The sequence below is a fragment of the Heterocephalus glaber genome, unplaced genomic scaffold (genome assembly GCF_053883595.1).
Source record: "Heterocephalus glaber isolate CG9 unplaced genomic scaffold, H.glaber_assembly_v1.0 deba00001719, whole genome shotgun sequence".
NCBI lineage: Eukaryota > Metazoa > Chordata > Mammalia > Rodentia > Bathyergidae > Heterocephalus > Heterocephalus glaber.
Window position 1 is genome coordinate 4993981 of NW_028258432.1, and position 19185 is coordinate 5013165.

The 19185-nt window shown below is 37.6% G+C and overlaps 1 protein-coding gene across 5 annotated transcripts in view; it reads right to left on the reverse strand.

The window, feature by feature from the left end:
* The window catches only part of Sacs (sacsin molecular chaperone), a 102109-nt gene that overhangs the window by 23431 nt on the left and 59493 nt on the right, over positions 1-19185 (reverse strand). For all 5 annotated transcript variants that reach the window (XM_004854851.3, XM_013075869.3, XM_087199416.1 and 2 more), the window contains 3 exons: positions 13729-13875; positions 8996-10490; positions 8105-8196 (listed from right to left, as the gene is read on the reverse strand). In XM_004854851.3, the coding sequence (XP_004854908.2) occupies positions 8105-8196; positions 8996-10490; positions 13729-13875 (1734 nt within the window). The remainder of the gene's footprint in view (positions 1-8104; positions 8197-8995; positions 10491-13728; positions 13876-19185) is intronic.

Consider the following 19185-nt stretch of genomic DNA (forward strand, 5'->3'; position numbering starts at 1 on the left):
GATCAGACCTCCCAAATTTAAAGACCCAATCCAAAAATGGGCATCTGAAATGAACAGACACTTCCCAGACAAAGAAGTAGGAACAGCATATAAACATATGAAAAAAATGTTCAACATCACTGGTCATTTGAGAGATGCAAATGAAAACGCTGGGATTCCACCTCACTCCCGAAAGAATGGCTGCTATCATGAAATCAACCAATAACAAATGCTGGAGGGGCTGTGGGGAATGAGGAACCCTGCTCCACTGCTGATGGGAGTGTAGACTGGTGCAACCACTGTGGAAATCAGTATGGAGATACCCCAAAGAACTAGGACTGGAAGTCCCATTTGACCCAGCTATTCCCCTGCTGGGTATCTTCCCCAAAGAATTAAAAGAATCATACCACAGTGATATATGTGCACCCATGTTCATAGCAGCACAATTTGTAATAGCTAAAACTTGGAAGTGTGAGACCAAAGCGACTCCATTTTGCTAAAATCCACCATTCCCTAGCCTCTCAAATTAATGGTTAAAATGTGTTTGCTCTAGAACAAAAGATACAATCTGTAACAAACCAAAGTTCCTAAGTTAATTACTCAGCCATCTGTTTACCCAGGAAATGAACATCCTGGGCCCACTATCTGTAGGAACAGTCTGTCAATGTGTTGACTGTCAGTGCTGGGTGGTCGTGACCATTAGTCACTGTGTCTGCTGACCATCAATACGTGACAGTTGCCCACTAACCTTTGTCCTTCTTTTCTTTTGTAAAACCTATACATAATCCCCCCTTACCCCTGATGAGTTCAGCCAATCAAAAATGTACACTTCATGCTCGCTAAATGTTAACCAATCATGTAACTGCTAAGTAGAGAATCTCCAAACCTTGCTGTAACCTCTATAAAAACCCCGCTAATTTGGAACTCGGGGCTCTCAATCTCGATCCACTGTGTCGATGACAATTGAGAGTCCCTGCTTAAGCTTGAATAAACGACCCTCGTGTGCTTACATCGGAAACGGCCTCCTGGTGGTCTTTGGGACTTCGCAATCTGGGCACAACAGAAGTAGCCTAATTGCCCATCAGCTGGAGACTGGATAAAGAAAATGTGGTTTTTTTAATAAAATGGAGTACTACTCAGCCATAAAAAATGAGAAATTAGACATTTATAGTTAAATGGATGCACACTGAGGCAATACTCTGAAATAAATAGGTTACAGTTGTGTAAATACAGAATAGTTTCTCTAGTGTGAGAAACTGAAAGTGTAAATAAGGACTAGAAGGTATAATAGACAATGTGAAATAGGAAGAAAAGGGGCAAAGGGGAAAGGGAAGTGGGAGGGGTAGGGGAAAAGAAAGAAGGGAATGGAATTAATAGGAGGAAAAGAAAAAATGGAAACAAAGTCTTTGTAAATAGGGAGGGATGGAGGGGTTGAAGGGAGGGCAGGGGAATGGGGAAAAAATAAGAACCAAGAGAGATAATGTAAAGGGACAAACTCCCAATGATGAATGTCATATTGTATACCTAAAATGTACCGATAAAATTTTTAAAAGGGGGGGTGGTATGAGGACTAAAATTTTTTAAATGTTGATTTTAAATACTTAAGGAACTCCAAGTATAAAATGATCATAATAGCTATTCATTTGGTATTTATTACATGCTAGGTACTGAGTTAACATTCTGTATACATCAGCTGGTTTTGAGAGGAATCCGTGCTATGAGTAAATACTAAAACAAATGCTTTCCATTAACTTGCCCTGCCCTGATTATACAAATTTGGATAAATTCAACTGTCAGTTGTGATGGTTACCATCCTCCACCAACACCTTATTCTCATTTCATTAACTTTTTGATAAAGTGGTCTTGCATTTCATGTAGTCAAATCCTAGGGATCTCAGATGTACCCTATGGAAAGATGCCAGTGTAATACCATATCATTGATGAGGAAGAGAGGGGAATTTGCTCAAAAGAATTAAGATGCCTTACATACATGAACCAACACCCCACAAATGTAATCATTATGTACTACAAACATACTCATAAAAAGGAAAATTAAAAAACAACAAAGTCACACAAAAAATAGACAAATGAAGTTTAAGCCTAGATTTGCATGACAAGCCCAGGTTTCCAGTGGTACTGATAGATTACCCTCTCAAAGATGGGGTGCTGTGAGAGTCATTAGCATATGAGTTAAGTATACTCAAAGAAAATGAACAAAATAAAAGAGCTGAGGAAGGAGCCCTCAAATGAATTTCTATTTAGTAAATGAACTAAGGAACAAGGATTCAGAAATAATTCTGAGAAGCAGGCAAAGAATTAGAAGGTCATCAAGAAAGAATGGTATCATAAAAGCTGAGGATTCAACATGAAGTGAGCAATATTATCAGACCTTTAGGGAGATCAAATAAAAGGAATCAAAAAAGTCCCCTGGATGTAATAACAGAGAAATCATTCATCGGTCACCTCAGCTGAGTTAGTCAGATGACAATGTAAGTCTATAGTGATAACAAATGGTAATGGTAATAGGGCTACTTTTTTACAAGGTGGACTGTGATAGTGACAGATTTCCCTCCAATTTAGAGTGGCTGCTGTATATAATAACTACCTTCTTTCCAACACACCCCTACTCCCACCAAAAGAGTAACCTAATACTTGCTCTCCTCCTAGCAACTAGTGACATCACAGGCTCCTCCCTCACCACTACCTCACTCAACCCCACCTCAGCTCCTACAAGGCCCACCCCCGCTCCTATAAAGGGCACCTGCTGTCCTGGCCATATTGCTTTTGTCTCTCCTTTGTTCAGAGACAGCCTGGCAGATCTGTTCCCCTAATAAAGGCTTGTTGTGTCCTGCTCTGGTCTTGGTTTTCAGCCCTTTTACCTGACAGATAGAATGCAAAAAAAGACAGTGAAGGTTTATTCTGTTTGCCCTGAAATGGAAGATATTGAAGCATTTTTAACTGTGAATGAAAAATGGGCAACAGAAGTAAACACTAAAAATAAAAGCAGTAATTTAATATTTGGCTAAGACATTTATATCTGAATATAAGTAAAAGGTAAAATTATTAGATAATGAGAAAGACTGAGCTATAGAATTAGAAGAGAAGTCCCCACAGCAGAAAATAAACATGTTTCAATTTCATGAAGTAGCACTGTACTTTCCAGACTGGGCAATTAGTTTGTACCCACCACTGGTAAACAGAATCCATAGTGCTTTCTGACACTAACACAATTGAGTAACCACTACAGAGAGTAAAAAATACCAAGTGTTATTATACATTTGTGGTATTTCCTATCCTATGAAGAAAGCTCCATAAACATAATACACTTAGCTTCTCTTCTCTCGTACTAATACTCACATATAGCCTACACCTCTAAGAAAGTCGAATGACTTTCAGAATCTACACCTGCTTGGTAAGTTTTTAGGGCAGGATCCTCTATTTTTTGTAGGGGTTAGGCCCATGAGAAGAAGCCTGTGGTTTTGTAGTGCTGCCTCTGACTAGGTTGTGGGCTGATCCATTTAATTCTGAGGTTCAAGAGAAAAAGATCAATGCTTTCAATAACCATACACTATGACTGATGAACAAAAGAGCGATTAATGAGTGGGCATCTAGTGAACAGTCCAAAGAAAATTAACCAAAGTGGGAGGGGGAAGGAAGGGAAAGTAGAAAATATTAAAATGTGTTACCTACATGTACCAACTCCCCATGATGAATATCAACACTATAGCACAAACATGTGCTAATAAAAAAAATTTTTTTAAGAAAATTAAACAAATCAGTGACAAAATGTTTATAATACAAACTGAAAATAACTAACCAGAACATGCAGTACATAAGAAAATGAAAAGACATAGAAAGAGGAAAGATTCAACTCTGTAAAGACAGAAAACTATCTAAATTAACTTGCAAATTTAACACATCTCTAAAAGTACACCGCCAAGTGTGGGGCCCCCATCCTCCCAGGCCTAGAAAAGCAAATTGTGGCTATGCTCTGTACCACAGGACATTTGGAAACTTGTGAGCAAAAGCATTAATTACTCTACTGGTCTTCTACACTTTTCATCTGATTTGGTGGTCAATAACTTTTGGCTGATTTGCCATATCTACCTCAGAAACTGCCTGCCATCAACAAAAATTCTCTCTTCAAAAGAAAGTAATCCACCATACAATGAGACAGAATAGACATGAAAAAGAGTATGCCATAGATACATGTAATGATCTAGATAAATCTCATAATTGTAAGCTCAAGAAGTCCAAAGCACTTTTTTCAGCTACTGTGAATGCAACTGTTTTCCTGATTTCTTTCTCAGTGAGTTAATTATTGAGGTATATAAAAGCTATTGATTTTTATATGTTGATTTTGAGTTGCCACTCTGCTGAATTTGTTTATCAGACCTAAAAGTCTGCTAAGTATAGGATCGTATTATCTGCAAATTAGGATAATTTGTCTGCTTCCTTTCCTATCTATATCCCTTTTATTTATTTCTTTTGCCTAATTGCTCTGGCTAAACCTCTGTTGGGAGCAATTCTACATGATTTTGGGGGAAAAATCATTTCATAATTAAATCATGATTAGGGCCTAGTTTTCCTGTCTATAAGCCAGCAAGGGCACGTCCAGACATAGGGCCATTTTCGCCTCTGGTCACAGCTAAGACCTCAATGGTTCCCTGATGCTGTGATGCTCCAGGGTGGGACCACACCAACTGAAGACATCCTGGGAGGAACCAAATCTTTATCTGCATAGTTCCCCACTGTTCTAGGATCCAGGCCCTCTGAGTCATTTGCTACTTTTGTTTCAGGCAATGTTCTGAATAAAGGTATGGCAAGCTTGGAGTCTGGAGTCTTTGCCACCCAGAGTGGCACTGATCAGGCCCAAAGCTCAGTTCTTCTCTAAGTCTTATTTTCTGTCTATATATTAATTAATTTGCCTTGTGCTGTCATGACTCACAGGGGACTAGGACATACTGCAGAGGTTCTAGTACTGTCCCTTTTCCCCGTTCCCTACAAACCTCTACGATAAAACTTACAGAACACTGAAGAAAGAAACTGAAGAAGACACTAGAAGATGGAAAGACTTCCTGTGTTCAGAAATCAGCAGAATTAATATTGTTAAAATGGCCATATTACTAAAACCAATCTATTCAATGAACTCCCCATCAAAATACCAATGACATTCTAAAAAAACTGGAAAAATCAATCCTACAGTTCATATGGAAACACAAAAGACTCAGAATAACCAAAGCAATCCTGAGCAAAAAGAGGAGGGCTGGAGATATCACAATACATGATTTTAAATTATACTACAAAGCCATGGTAACAAAAACAGCATTGTACTAACACAAAAAAGACACATAGTCCAACAGAATAGAATAGTAGACACAGAAACAGACTGACAGAACTACAACCATCTGATTCTGTACAGAAGAGCCACAAATAAACATTGGAGAAAAGACAGCCTCTTTGGCAAATGGTGCAGGGAAAACTGGATATCCATTAGATTGAAACTCTCACTCTGTACAAAAATCAATTCTAAATGAATCAAATACCTAGGTATAAGATCTGAAACCTTGAAACTGCTAAAAGAAAACAGGAGACACACTTCAACCCATAGATTCAAGCAATGACTTCCTGAAAAATACTCCAATAGCACAGGACATAACAGCAAGGATTACCAAGTGGGATCACATCAAATTCAAAAGCTTCTGCAGAGCAGAAGAAACAAGAGAATGAAGAGAGAGACTACTGAATGAGAGAAAATCTTTGCCAACTACTCTTCCAACAAAGGACTATTATCTAGCATATATAAAAACTCAAGAAAACTTAATACCAAAAATATAAATAAACCAATCAATGAATAAACAAATGAACTAAACTGACACATCTGAAAAGAAATACAAATGGCCAAGAAGTATATGAAAAAAAAGTTCAACATCATCAGCCATCAGGGAAAAGCAAAGCAAAACTACACTGAGATTCTATCTCATTCCAATCAGAATGACTATCATCAAGAATACAAAAAACAATACTGTTATTGTTAACATGCAGGGACAAAAGAACCCTTCTACACTGCTAGTGGGAATGTAAATTAGTACCACCACTATGGAAATCAGTATGGACAATCCTTAAAAATAACTAAAAACAGAGCTACCATTTGATCCTGTTACATATATCAGTTCTCAACATATTAACAAAATAAAGTCAGCATACTAAAGAAACACCTCCATACCAATGTTTATTGTGGCACAATTCACAACAGGTAAGATATAGAAATAGGCTAGGTGCCTGTTGTGCTGAATGGATAAAGAAAATGTGATATACATGCATACACATATGTATGTATATGTATATACATACACACACAGTGGAGTATTATTCAACCCTAAAGAAGATGAGATTATTGATTGCAGGAAAATGGATGAACTAGAAATTATCATGTTAAACAAAATAATCCAGATTAAGGAAGACAAATGTCACATGTTTTCTCTCATATGTGGGAACTAAGGAAAAAAAAGAGAGAAACAAAGAGATTACCTGAAAGAAGAAGAGAATAACAAAGTTGGTATAGAAAAGCAAGGAGGATTACAGGGAGCGGAAACTATCACAGGATGTCATATCCATGTAGGAATATGCCAAATGAAACCCATTAATAGGCACTAATTTTAAAAAGGAGCCAAGATGCAAAGTACATACTGTATTATGTCTTGTGTTGCTAAAGTGACTAGCCATGTTACTCTCTGCTGCTAAAGGACAGGACCACAGCTCCCCCAAGCTGCAGAAAATAGAGGGCTATGGGGCTGGTAACTTCCTCTTTTCCAAGCTAAGTTACAAGGGCATGGTTAGTTTATGCATTTCACTACACCTGCTTTCTAATATGTGCAGAAGCAAATGCTGTATACTTCAATACAAAATTTTAAAACAGGAATAGAACAAGCAATTTGAAAGAAGAAGGAAGGGAGGCAGAGGAGTTCTATAAGATTGGAGCAAAGCACAACAGGGTTAAAGAAATTTTGGGAGTAAAGATTCCCAAAAAAGGCTATTTTAAAGATGACAATTCCCAATTAAATGAGTAATCCCTAGATGTTGGAAAAATCAATCTCACCCTGACTATCTGATGGTTACAGATACCTTTACCTTATAGGAAGCAACATTCACATACTCACTCTTCTTAGTCTCAGTTTAATGCCACCCTAATTTGCCTCCCCTATTCTAATTCCTTTCATGTATATTTTAATGAATAAAGATGAAAAATTATTAGCGACTTTTCCTGGAGACATTACCTTTAAAAAGAAAAGAGCACTGCTAGTCAAGACATATCACAGAGAATATGCTTTACAATGTTTACCAGTGGGACAAATCCAGATTTAGAATATTTCAGGTCAGTATCTAACTTGGAAAAAGTGCAACAGTTTTATAAAGTTGATAGATGGTATTAAAGTTAGAATTACGGTGATTTTTCCCCCAAATTACTCTTTCCCTAAAAATAATTCTGAAGCTTTCCTAAGTACTCATCAGTTCCCTTTCCTGACACTGTTTTGAGGCTCAATTTATTAATCCCCATTTTTTGGAAGCTTATCATGACTAATGCAAACTCATCATAACCCCAAAAAGCTGTGGAGAGGAAACCCAAGAAGCAGGACAAGGTGGAAAACCTATCCCAGTCACTCAGACGATGACCTTGAATATTTACCCTTTTTCCTACCTATGAAATTTAACTCACAATCACTGTCTTCATTACCACAAAAAGGCCACAAAGTGTGAGCATGGAAGGCTCAAATAAAAGAAATGGAAAGCACTTGAAAAAAATGTAAAGTGTTGTGCAGGCTAAGATGAGATTTCTGATATATCCACCATCAGAGGGCAAGAGGAGCGGTCTTAAAAGCAACACTTCTTTTGAATTCTTTTAAATGCTACAATGGCTCCTGAAACAGCTTGAAGAGTAACAATCCTAAGCAGCAAGGTCCCAAATTCAATCCCTGGTACCATAAAAACAAAGAGTGACAATTCTATGGCATTGACTCATACAAAATTGCTGATTTACAAGTCTGCAATGGGTAATTATTAATAGAAAACTTCTAAAAACTGTTTTATATTTTTGTAAAAAAGGTTTTCTAAACAACCAGAATACCTCGGGTTTGGGCAGCTTCTTTTAAAGCAGCTAGAAGGTGAGGTTTCAAGTTATCCAAAATAAATCTTCCTTCAAGACCTGGGAAAAGGGACCTAGAACAAGAAAGATATATAGCAATTATAATCCCCTAACAATTCTAAAATAAATAACTCTGAACAGGAGTGTAGCCCAGTGATAGAGTGCTTATCTATCATGCACAAGGCCCTGGGTTCAATCCCCAGCACAAGAAACAAACAAACAATCCTACTACAGTACCATGTAAATTCCAGCCAGTTAAACCTGTTGTCTTATTTTACCTAAATTATAATCTACACATTAAATCACAGTATATTTTGATCAAACAGGCTCTGCTCATAGGGCATCATATATCGTATAAATCCACAAGTATTCTAAATACCATAGGACAAAATTTATTTTTTGACATGTCAGTACAAATCCTGAATTATAGTTAATACCTCATTTTACATTTCATCAAAATAATTCGTTAATGATTAATGTAGTTATTATTAACAACTGTAATCACTGTTTTCAGCGTTGTTATTGAAATTTAAAAGAGGAACAATTCATCCCATAATTTGTTTGGAGATAGGTTCTCACTGTTATACAAGCTGGCCTCAGAATCTCATGCTCAGACAAGCCTCCTGCCTCAGCCTCCCAAGTAGTCGGGCCTACAGGCATGGCAACCATGCCCAATAACTTTTTGAGTGATAAAGGTTGGAACAATTTTTTACTTTAAATTATAAAATGTATTCTTTAATATCCTAACAAAGCATTCCTTTAAAAGTCTTCCTAATTATAAAATCTGCAGAGATAACTTGTGAATATTCCAAGAAAGGACCCCAAGTGTGGCAGGAACAAAGAACCCCTAAGAGTAAGCCAGCACTGTAGTACCTTGGATACTCTTCTGAGGTAATATAAACAACATCTTGGTCTGACACAGATGAGGAAAAGGGTATAAAATTCCCATTCTGTAAAGGTAGCAGCTCCAGCCCAAGCAGCTCACTGTAGGCATGGTCAGAAAGCACAAATTCTAGAAGGTGGAGCTTTTCTTCTGTGCTGCCCAGGTGTGCAAACTTCCGCAGTACCTGCCGCACCCACGTGGCTGTCACCTTCCTCACAGGGGTGGCGACAGATGAGGCAGCGGCATTGAGCTGAACAGCAGCGGCCAGATTTCCTGGTAGCTTGGCGATCTGCTTCCCTGACCTCTGGAGGTAGCTGAGCACAGATTTTGTGTATTCCAAACTTTCATCAAGTTCAGAGAAGTACGCCTGCTCCAACCTGACCCAGTCATTGCTGACTGAGTAAATAACGGCATTCTGGAAGAGTTCGCTAAACAGGGGTGCCAACACCGGCTGCCAGTGAACCTTAACCTTGCTAGCCTCAGGCCAAAGCTTGTAGATGAGGTCAACTGACAAGGGGAAATCAGAGCTCTTTTCTGTTTCCAGACGTTTTATGGAATCTAAGATTAGAGTAGCATAAGCTTTGGGGACAACATTCACAATGAGAAATTCATTCCATAAGGCCGCAGGATCTCTCCACTGGTCCAGCTCTCTCCATTTGATGCTCCTGCGGTTGTCAGTCAAGCCAAAGAATCCACTGATGTGAACTGGGAGCCCTGTTCTGCTCTCCTCACCAGGTGGCAAAGGAAGAAAACAAAATGCTTTTCCTGAGAAATCAGACACTGCTCCTGTTTCTTCATCATCTCTGCCTGATAAAGACATGGCAATTCCAATGATTGGGACAAATTTCAAGTCATCAGCTAAAGCGTCAAGCTTACTACTAATCCCTCGCCCACCCACACTGTTACACACCAACCACGATGTCTTCTGTGCATCCTTAGTACCCTCGTCTTCCAAAACTATATTTACATGATATGTTACACAGGTGATGCTACTGCTTGGGATCTTTTCACAGTAGTTACTGATAGCAGTTCCCAGAACCTTTATAGAACTTGGCCTTTCATGTTTCAGGGCCTTATTCTCACTCGCAGTCACTCTGAACAACAGTTTCTCTGTCCCGTCGGCCTCTCGAACATGTAAAGAGACATCTTGCACGCTTTTCAGAAAGAGCAGCACTGTGTCTGCATCTGCCCTGAAAGACTCAAACAGCTCGAGAACCTTCTGCTTATTATAGAGGTTGCTACTAAGCTGTGAAGGTTGTAGCCGAAGAGGGAAACGAAAAACTGTTCCTGGAAAACTGCCGTTTATAAACGTCTCCTTGGTGCTTCCAAAAACACCAGTCAAGGGTGCAAACTGGTCAGAAAGCTCACTAATTTCTGTGCTATCATCTTTGAGATTCCAACACTGGCCTGATTCTTGGGGGCCAAAAAGTGTTTGATGAGGATCTAGCATCCCAATCTGGTCACCACTGAAGATACATGGAACATCTGTAAGGAAAATATAAGTCATGATCAACTCTGAAATTTACTGCACAATTATAATTACAGTTACAATGAACTTATAATTACTTTCAAAATATTACATATAAAAAGTATGAGCCAGGATTCAAAAACAAACTTAGCTTTGAAAATGTAATGTATTGAATGTGAAAAATAATGATTTATCTGAACAGACACTTCACAGAGGAAGAAATATAAATGGTCAACAGATAGATAAAAAAATGTTCAACATCTCTGGCCATTAGAGAAATGCAAATTAAAATAACCCTAAGATTCCATCTTACCTTGGAAAGAATGGCAATCATTAGGAAATCAAACAATAACAAATGCTGGTGTGGCTGTGGTAGAAAAGGAACCCTCCTTCACTGTTGGTGGGAATGTAAACTAGCACAGCCATTATGGAAATCAGTATGGAGATTTCTCAAAGAACTGAAATTAGAAACTCCGTACAACCCAGTGATCCCCCTGCTAGGTATCTTCTTCAAAGACCTTATGTCATCGTACTACAGTGATACCTGCATACCAATGTTTATAGCAACACAACTGGTAATAGCTGAATCCTGGAAGCCGCCTGTATACCCATCAACAGATGACTGGATAATAAAAATGTGGTAACTATATATAATGGAATACTACTATGCTATAAAGAATGACAAATTTGAGACATTTACAGGAAAATGATGCACCTGGAAAATATAACGTTGAGTGAAATAAATCAGGTACACAAGCTTAAATACCATATGGTATCTTTCATTTGTGGGGGCCAAAGTACAAACAAAGAAAATGATACAGGATGGACCAGGGGACAAATCTCTTGCTATAGGGAAGTGGTCCAAGGGAACAAAGGCAAGGGGTAAGGAAGGAGGAGGGGAAGGGGAAGTAAGAATAGATATGCCATGTACAGGAACCTAATAACCCCAATCAATGTAAACATTATATGCCATAACGTGAGCTAAGGCAAATAATATCAACAAGTATGAAAAAGGGGGAGAGGGATAGAGAAGGGGGAAGGAAATAAAAAAAAAAGAAGCTGTAATATGTGCATGTAAACACTCTCACACTGCATGAACTGCAAACACGTACTAATAAAAAATAATTTTTTTGTACCAGGTATTGAACTCAGGACCTTGCACTTGCAAGGCAGGTACAGCACCACTGACCTAAATCCTTGGCCCTAATAAAAATTTCTCTTTAGATTCAATCCAGTTATAAGTGCACACATAGAAACCTTCCATGATTACTGTAAAAGCTAAGATATATCTTCAAATATTCATCAAACAGAAGATGAGAAGAGTATTTGGGTATTTACACTCGGCCTCCATAGTCATAGAAACCCAACCAATTAAACAAGAGTTGTACCTTTTGCTCAAAATTAAACATTCAACTGTAGACTCTGAAAAAAGAGAAACAATGCATGTAGTTCCACAGGCCCTGGAGTGAACAAAAGGGGCTCCCTCAGGCAGAAGTGCTTCTCGTGCTGGGCATCTCATCAAGCTGGCCTCATTGAAAACATCTAGGTTTTGGGTAATATGACCTCTGAAATACCACCTGCTTCACCTGCTTCTCAACCAAAGATAGAGCGATATTTTCAGACTGGCAGAAAAAGAAGGTATGTCAGGGTTATGGAACTGAAATTCTGACCCACAGTGCCTCTCAGAGGACTTCCCAAGGGCAATTCTGAGGCATTTTGCCCCACAAGCAAACTTTATCCTCTACGCTTTGGGAAAGATACAACTGCAGGGAAGTCAACTCTAACATCTGTGACTGCCAATTGCAGGTTCAACTGTCACAATCACCAACTCTTGAGCTCTTGGGTACTGTAAGTAACAAATGTTACATCCACCAACTTCCTCAGTGAATTCATCAACAGTATGGTCTAGGGCACACCTGGCCCTGCTCAACTACACAGTGCCATACCCCCATGACTGAAATGGAGGTTAGAGAGACTCCTAACACTGCAGAAGCCTAACTATGACCTTCTCAAATCCTCAAGGTAGAGAGTAGCCTCCCACTTAATGTCCCACATAACTGTCAGGCACAAAACCACACAGAAATGCGGATGCTGGGCAATCAGCCTGCTTCTAGCTTCACACTCACTCCCATAACAAGTTTCCATACTTGCACAGATCACATCTGTGCTCCATTAACATTTACATACTAACCCCATGTTGCAGTCTTGAAGGATAAGGTGCAAATAAGTGAATACATGACTATTCCTATTCATGTATAATAGCTATATTTGAATATATAATTTAACATAACTTAAATATATAGTAATCATTTAATAGATCAATATTAATATAAATACAAATAGGTTTATTAAAATTCAACTATAATTAGAATGACCTTATTTTCCACTCGCCCAAGGCAGTCCCAATTTAGGCCAGCTGTCTGAGAATACCACTCTCTTCTGCTATCAAACACGTCCCAGTTTGGATGATAAATTACATGGTGCCTCTAGCTACTACCATATCCCTGCCCTCTCAGTATCTCCTCCACAGTTGCAAACACAACCATAAGAAGGACCAATTCCATAAAATAATTACCACACAATGCAATAAGCATTACAAACTGTGATTCTGAAAGAACAGTCACATATTTGGAGGGATGTCCACACTGAGGGATATTTACACTCAAGTATTTCCTGTTGTACCTATGAAACAAAAACTTCGTATTCTAGATTCAAAAAATGATTTCAAAGTAATTTTTAAAGTACGTATAAGTCTAAAAACGTAGAATGTTTATATGAGAAGAAACTGTACAGATACTGGAACCAATTCAAAGATTCATTTTCTCAGTTACTCAACACCATGAAATATTGCACTGTTCTCTTTAACCTTCTGATATTTAGAAATACTATACGTCCAAGAAAATCTGTAAGAATCAGTTTGATTCCTAAAGATTTACATTGTGACAATTTTTCCAACACTCTTCTGCTTTTCAAAAGCTACATCTGAAATCTCACATCAAATGACAAATGACACCAATCCCACTGGCCCATAATTTCAACTTTCAGCATCAGGTAAATGAAGCAAAACTTTGGTATGTTACAACAGTAATTTTAGAAAATTTAAGACATTCTGATATTTCCTTGACATATTTCTTGCCATTGCAGAATGTGGGGAAAATGCCTTTAAAATCATTTCATCTCTGAAGTTAACCAAATAAATTACAGAATATAGGCTAACATTTTTACTTATCAAGATTAAAAAGCCAAATACTATACCTGTTATGTGGTAGACAGAATTAAATCCAATTCCAAATCTTCCAACCTTCAAGGGGTCATCTTTCTTCCTGCTTCGTGCTATCTCCTGAATGCCGTGCCAGTCCTCGGGGGTGAACACTGCATTGTTGTACACGTAGAGAGCAGCCCCTGGTGAAAGTGCACAACAGGTATTTAGAAAGAAATGAATATTATGACTCCATCCTATATAACAACTCTAATTATTGCCACAATGAAAATTAAAACAGATGAACGGCAAAAATGAGTAGCTGAAGAACTACATTTATTGCTGGCCAAAAATGAGGAAAGGAAAAAGTAAGGTTATTAAGGAACATAGACACCCAAAAAATAGGCCAAAAAATAAGGTTAATCATAGTACACTACATTCTGTGAAAACTGTTACAGATAGCAGACAACGCATATTTTTGATAGATGGAATTACCTGAAAATATATTAAAAAGAACTGTTACTAGTGAAACTTTAAATGTAGTATCTCATGGAGTGAAAAATAATCTTTTAATGTTAAATTAGTAATGATAATAATCACCTGCCATTTAAAGTTTTGCTTTTATTATTTTTGTTTTCTATGCAAGGTATTATTTGTATAATTTTAAAAGTCACTAATGTGACAACTGCTTACATAAGTGTTCTAAAATTATACTATGTCTAACTAGTTTCTTTTAAAATTTATATTTATAATTATGCACAAATATTTTTGGAACTCTATTTTAAGACCTATATTCAGAAGGTCTAACATATCCAACAATATTAACTCATCCAACTTTAAAGATGATCAATGTTTTCCCTTAAAAAAGCTCCTTAAGTCTAAACTATACAAAACATGTACAGCTGGGTGGATGCCTACCAAGTGAATGGACAAGTGTAAGCACCGTGCAAATGAACTAAATGTGGATTCCCAGCACAGCCAGAAGGTTCTCCTCATATTCCTTTAACTTCAAGCCCAGATATGGGGATGCTGACCTGGTTTGTTTTACAAAAACGATGTGACTGCTATTTCTAAAACAGCCAAAGTCAGGATACAAAATGAGTCAAGTCTGCAAAGGCTATTCTGAAGACAAGTACCGAGTGGTAAGAAAGGACACTGGAGTCAGGTGAGTCTAGGGTCACCAGCTGGACCATTACCAACTGCAGATACAAGGCTTGGTTTCCTCTTCTATCCACCAAGGATAAGAACAGTAAGTATCCACCCACAAAGGAGTACTGAGGATCCAATGAGACAATACAAATAAGGAGTTCCGCACAGTACCCAGCATACCTACAAATGTCAGATAGTACTATTTTAAACAGTATTAGTATATGATACTGTCAGTCCTTAATATAAGACTATCACTCTTTATGTAATATAATATGAAATGTTATATAATAATATTACAGGCATAGTAATAAAGTAAATGTCCTATTACCCAACAGGTAATAGCTGTTTTAAAAGCCATCTAGCAAGCAGCACATGGTTCTGTCTGGAATGCTGCAGACTGTCAGCCCAAAAGAAGACTCCCCTCCCCTCCCAATATCAACAGGAGAACTGGTAGCCAACCCTCTACTGATCGACTGATTATTTAAAACATTTGTTAAGTTACAAATGTTTTCTGACATTCAAATAAAGTAGAGCATATAAAAAAATTCCCCCTCATATCCTCACTCACTCTGAGGTTTTCAGATGTATCGAAACTGCTGAAAGGACCAACAAAGACAAAAAGCATCCCTGTAAGTAGAGCTACCCAAGACTCTGGGAACTGGAGCTTCCTAACTCCCTGGCTTTAGGGTGTTCAGGGCCAAAACCAGACACAGATACACAAAGACAAGACCATGACAGCAAGGAGAACTAGTGAGAAGTCAGCCAGATACACCACTTCTCAAGGAGTCTCTGCATCCAGCAGGGAGAGCCCAGTCATCACTCATTGTTTTTAATTTTGTGTACAATTCACATCATACTTATGCTGGAATTAGGAAACGAGTTGCATATCTTGCCTTTGCCTCCATCAACCTGGAGACTCACTGGATCTCCCTCTGCCTCCAACACTAACCTAAATTGTAAAATACCCCACATCTATCCTGATTAAAAGGAGATGCTCTCAGGTCTGAAAGTGAGATATGAAAGGAATAAACATTCTGAGAGAAAAACATAAAGTATGTCTGAGAATAAAAGGGCTAATGGAGGTTTGTAGTCTACTTCTTCCCTTTACCTAAGGAATATTCAAGAAAGACGTCCCAGCCAACTTCCTTGTAAACATGCTGATCTCTGGGCAAATACACTCCTAGTGTTTATCAGCAGGGGAGCTCTTAGCTATCAGATACCTTCATAAGGTTGTGTATTGTTAATACTAATTCTGGAACTTACACATTTATGAGAAGCTATGTGACTTTCACAGAGAAAGATAAAGTGTTTTATGACTGAAATAGCTTCCTGTGTGTAGGCAGTGGTGCATTTATCTCCCAGAGACCACTTTGGCTAACCCCAGGCCAAGGCACATCCTAATACAGCACAAGAGGACCTAGGAGAAGGTGCCAAGAGTCCCAGACTTCTCCATGCTCCTTCACCTGTGCGCCTTAACCATATGCTTGAACTCCTTGGTGAAGACCTTACTCTTATGCATCTGACGTGACCATCTGAGCCTCTTCTCTCCTTATACAAAAAGAAACAAAAGCAAGTTGGACACAAAGAATTCTCATGTGCAACACTGTCAGTAAATAGAGAAATCTGTGACCCAAGATGACCATTCACATCTGAATGCAGAAAAAAGACATTCTCAAATAAGCAAGCGCATAGGGGGCCCTTGATCAATGTTTATGAGGTACAGCTAAAGGCCACAGCCACCAAGTTTTATATATCCATTTTTATTTTAAATTGGCTAATTTTACATTACTTGTTTCCTCCCCCTATTAAATTTCTTGGTACATTTTAGGTATAAAATAGAGTTACATTCATCATTGGGATCTTGTACCATTACATGAGTATCTTGGTTCTTATTTCTTTCCCCTTCCCCTGCCCTCCCTTCACCCCCTCCACCCTTCCCTATTTACAAAGACTTTGTTTCCATTTCTTTCCTTTTCTCATATTTTTTCTTTTCCCTTCTTTCCCTTCCCCTACCCCTCCCACTTCCCCTCCTCCTTTAGACCTTTTCTTCCTATTACACAATATCAATTATACATTTTTAAAATTACAATATCAAGATCTAGGAGACATTACCACAGATTTTACAGAATTTAAAAGGATACAGAAAGCGTATTACAAAAATTAGCTTTGAAATAAATTTGACAACTTCTACGAAGTACCTTGGAAGACAAATTAATGAAACTGACTCTGGAGGAAATATAAAATTTGAATAGCACCTATTAAAGAAAGTATATTCCTAGTTTGAAAACCTACCCATATGACAACAACAGGCTCATATACATTTTAACTGATAAATTATATCAAACATTTAAAGCAGAAAAAAAAAGGGATACTACTTCCATCATTTTAGGAAATCAACATTGTGCTGACCCTAAAACTGGATAAAGATAATAGAAGAAAAAAGTATGAACATAGATAGAAATTTGTTCAACAAAGCAAACTATTAGAGGTCAGATCTGGCAGGATGTAGAAAGTGGTTTTATGGTAGGGATGGCAGTGTTGGTTCAGCACTGGAAGATCCACCCCCAAAAGGCATCATTTTAACAGAGGAAAGGAAAAAGCCATATGATCCTGTCACTAGTTGGAGAAAAAGTATCAGACTAAATTCTACAGCTATTCATGGTAAAAGCTATCAGGAGACTAGAAGTAGAATAGAACCTTCTCAACAGATTAAAGACATGTACTCCATACTTCCAGCAAAAATGCCTTATATGAATGGAGAAGATACAATGCTTTCTCCCTAAGGTGGGGAACAAGGGCAGATATGCCTACTCTTCATCTGTCCATTAAACTTTGAAATATAAGCCTAAACCAAAATAGTCTGGCAATAAAATGACATAATTAGGATAACACTGGCAAGGTAGAAGCAAAATCTTTATATGTAGAGGAAATGATCATCTACAGAGAAAATACCAAGAAATCTCTGGGAGCCCTTAGAACTTGTATTAGAATTTAGCAGGATTAGAAAAAACACAAAGTAGGGCCGGGGATTTAGCTCAGTGGTTCCGGTGCCTGCCTCGAAAGCGCAAGGTCCTGAGTTCAATCCCCAGTACCGGAAAAAAAAAAAAAAAAAGAAAGAAAACACAAGATATGTATAAAAATTCAGGTCTATGTATACTTGCTATAAATGAAGAATTGGATATTGAAATTTAAAAGTTATGCAAGAGTACAAAGGACCTAGGAAAGTAAAAAGAAAAAATAAAATAGTGTTGGAAGACATTTAGTACCTAATTTTAAGACTTCCTCTAAAGCTACAGTAATCAAGGTAGTGTTGGTGTAAGGAAAGACATACAGATCATTGGAATAAAACAGAGAATCTAGAAATAGAACCACGTATATATGGCCCACTGAGTTCTGAAAGATTATTTAACATTAACATTTTTTAGAATATAAACTCAATTCAAGAGCCAAGGAAAAGATAGTGTTTTCAGCAAATGGCACTAGAACACATGGTATCTGTATATAAAAAATTAACCTCAACCCTTTATTTCCATACATAAAAATAACTTGAAAGGATCTATGAACCTAAATATGAAAGACTAAAACTATAAGACTTTAAGAAAAAATTATAAGGGAAAATGTTTATGAATTCAAGGTAGGCAAGAACTTCCTAGGATACAAAAAACATGATGTATAAAAGAAAAAAAGTAATAAATGAGATTCCATCAAATGTCATTTAGAACTTTAAATGACATCATTAAAATGAAAAGTAGTCCTTAAACAGGCCATATTTACAATGTATATAACTTATTACCAGAATATATAAAGAACTCTTACAGCTCATTAATAGACAACTCAATTAAAAAGTAGACACAAGAAGATGATAAATAGCCAGTACAGCACAAGGAAAGGTGTGCAACACTAGAATCAGGAAAATACTAATCAGTATAATAACAAGATTGAATTACATACTCATTAGGGAGATGAAGTTAAAAGTTTTAAAAGCCTTGTCATGACTTTTTTTTGTTGTTGGATTCTCCCATTTTGCATTTACTTTGTCACGCCCAACGGATTCATTCTGCTGGGCTTCCAGGGGTTGTGATCCTCATTGTCTTTTCCTAGGATTTTGTCTAAAAATTTTTGGAGTGTTGGTTTGGTATTCATGAAGTTCCTAAGGTTCTCTTTATCATGAAAGTATCTTATTTCTCCATCAATTTTGAAAGACAGTTTTTCAGGGTACATCAATCTGGGTTGGAGGCTGTTTGCCTTTAGGGCTTGAAACACATCACTCCAAGCTCTTCTTGCCTTGAGGGATTTGCATTGAGAAGTCTGCTGTGATTCTGATGGGCTTTCCTTTGTATGTGATTTGTTTCTTTTCTCTAACT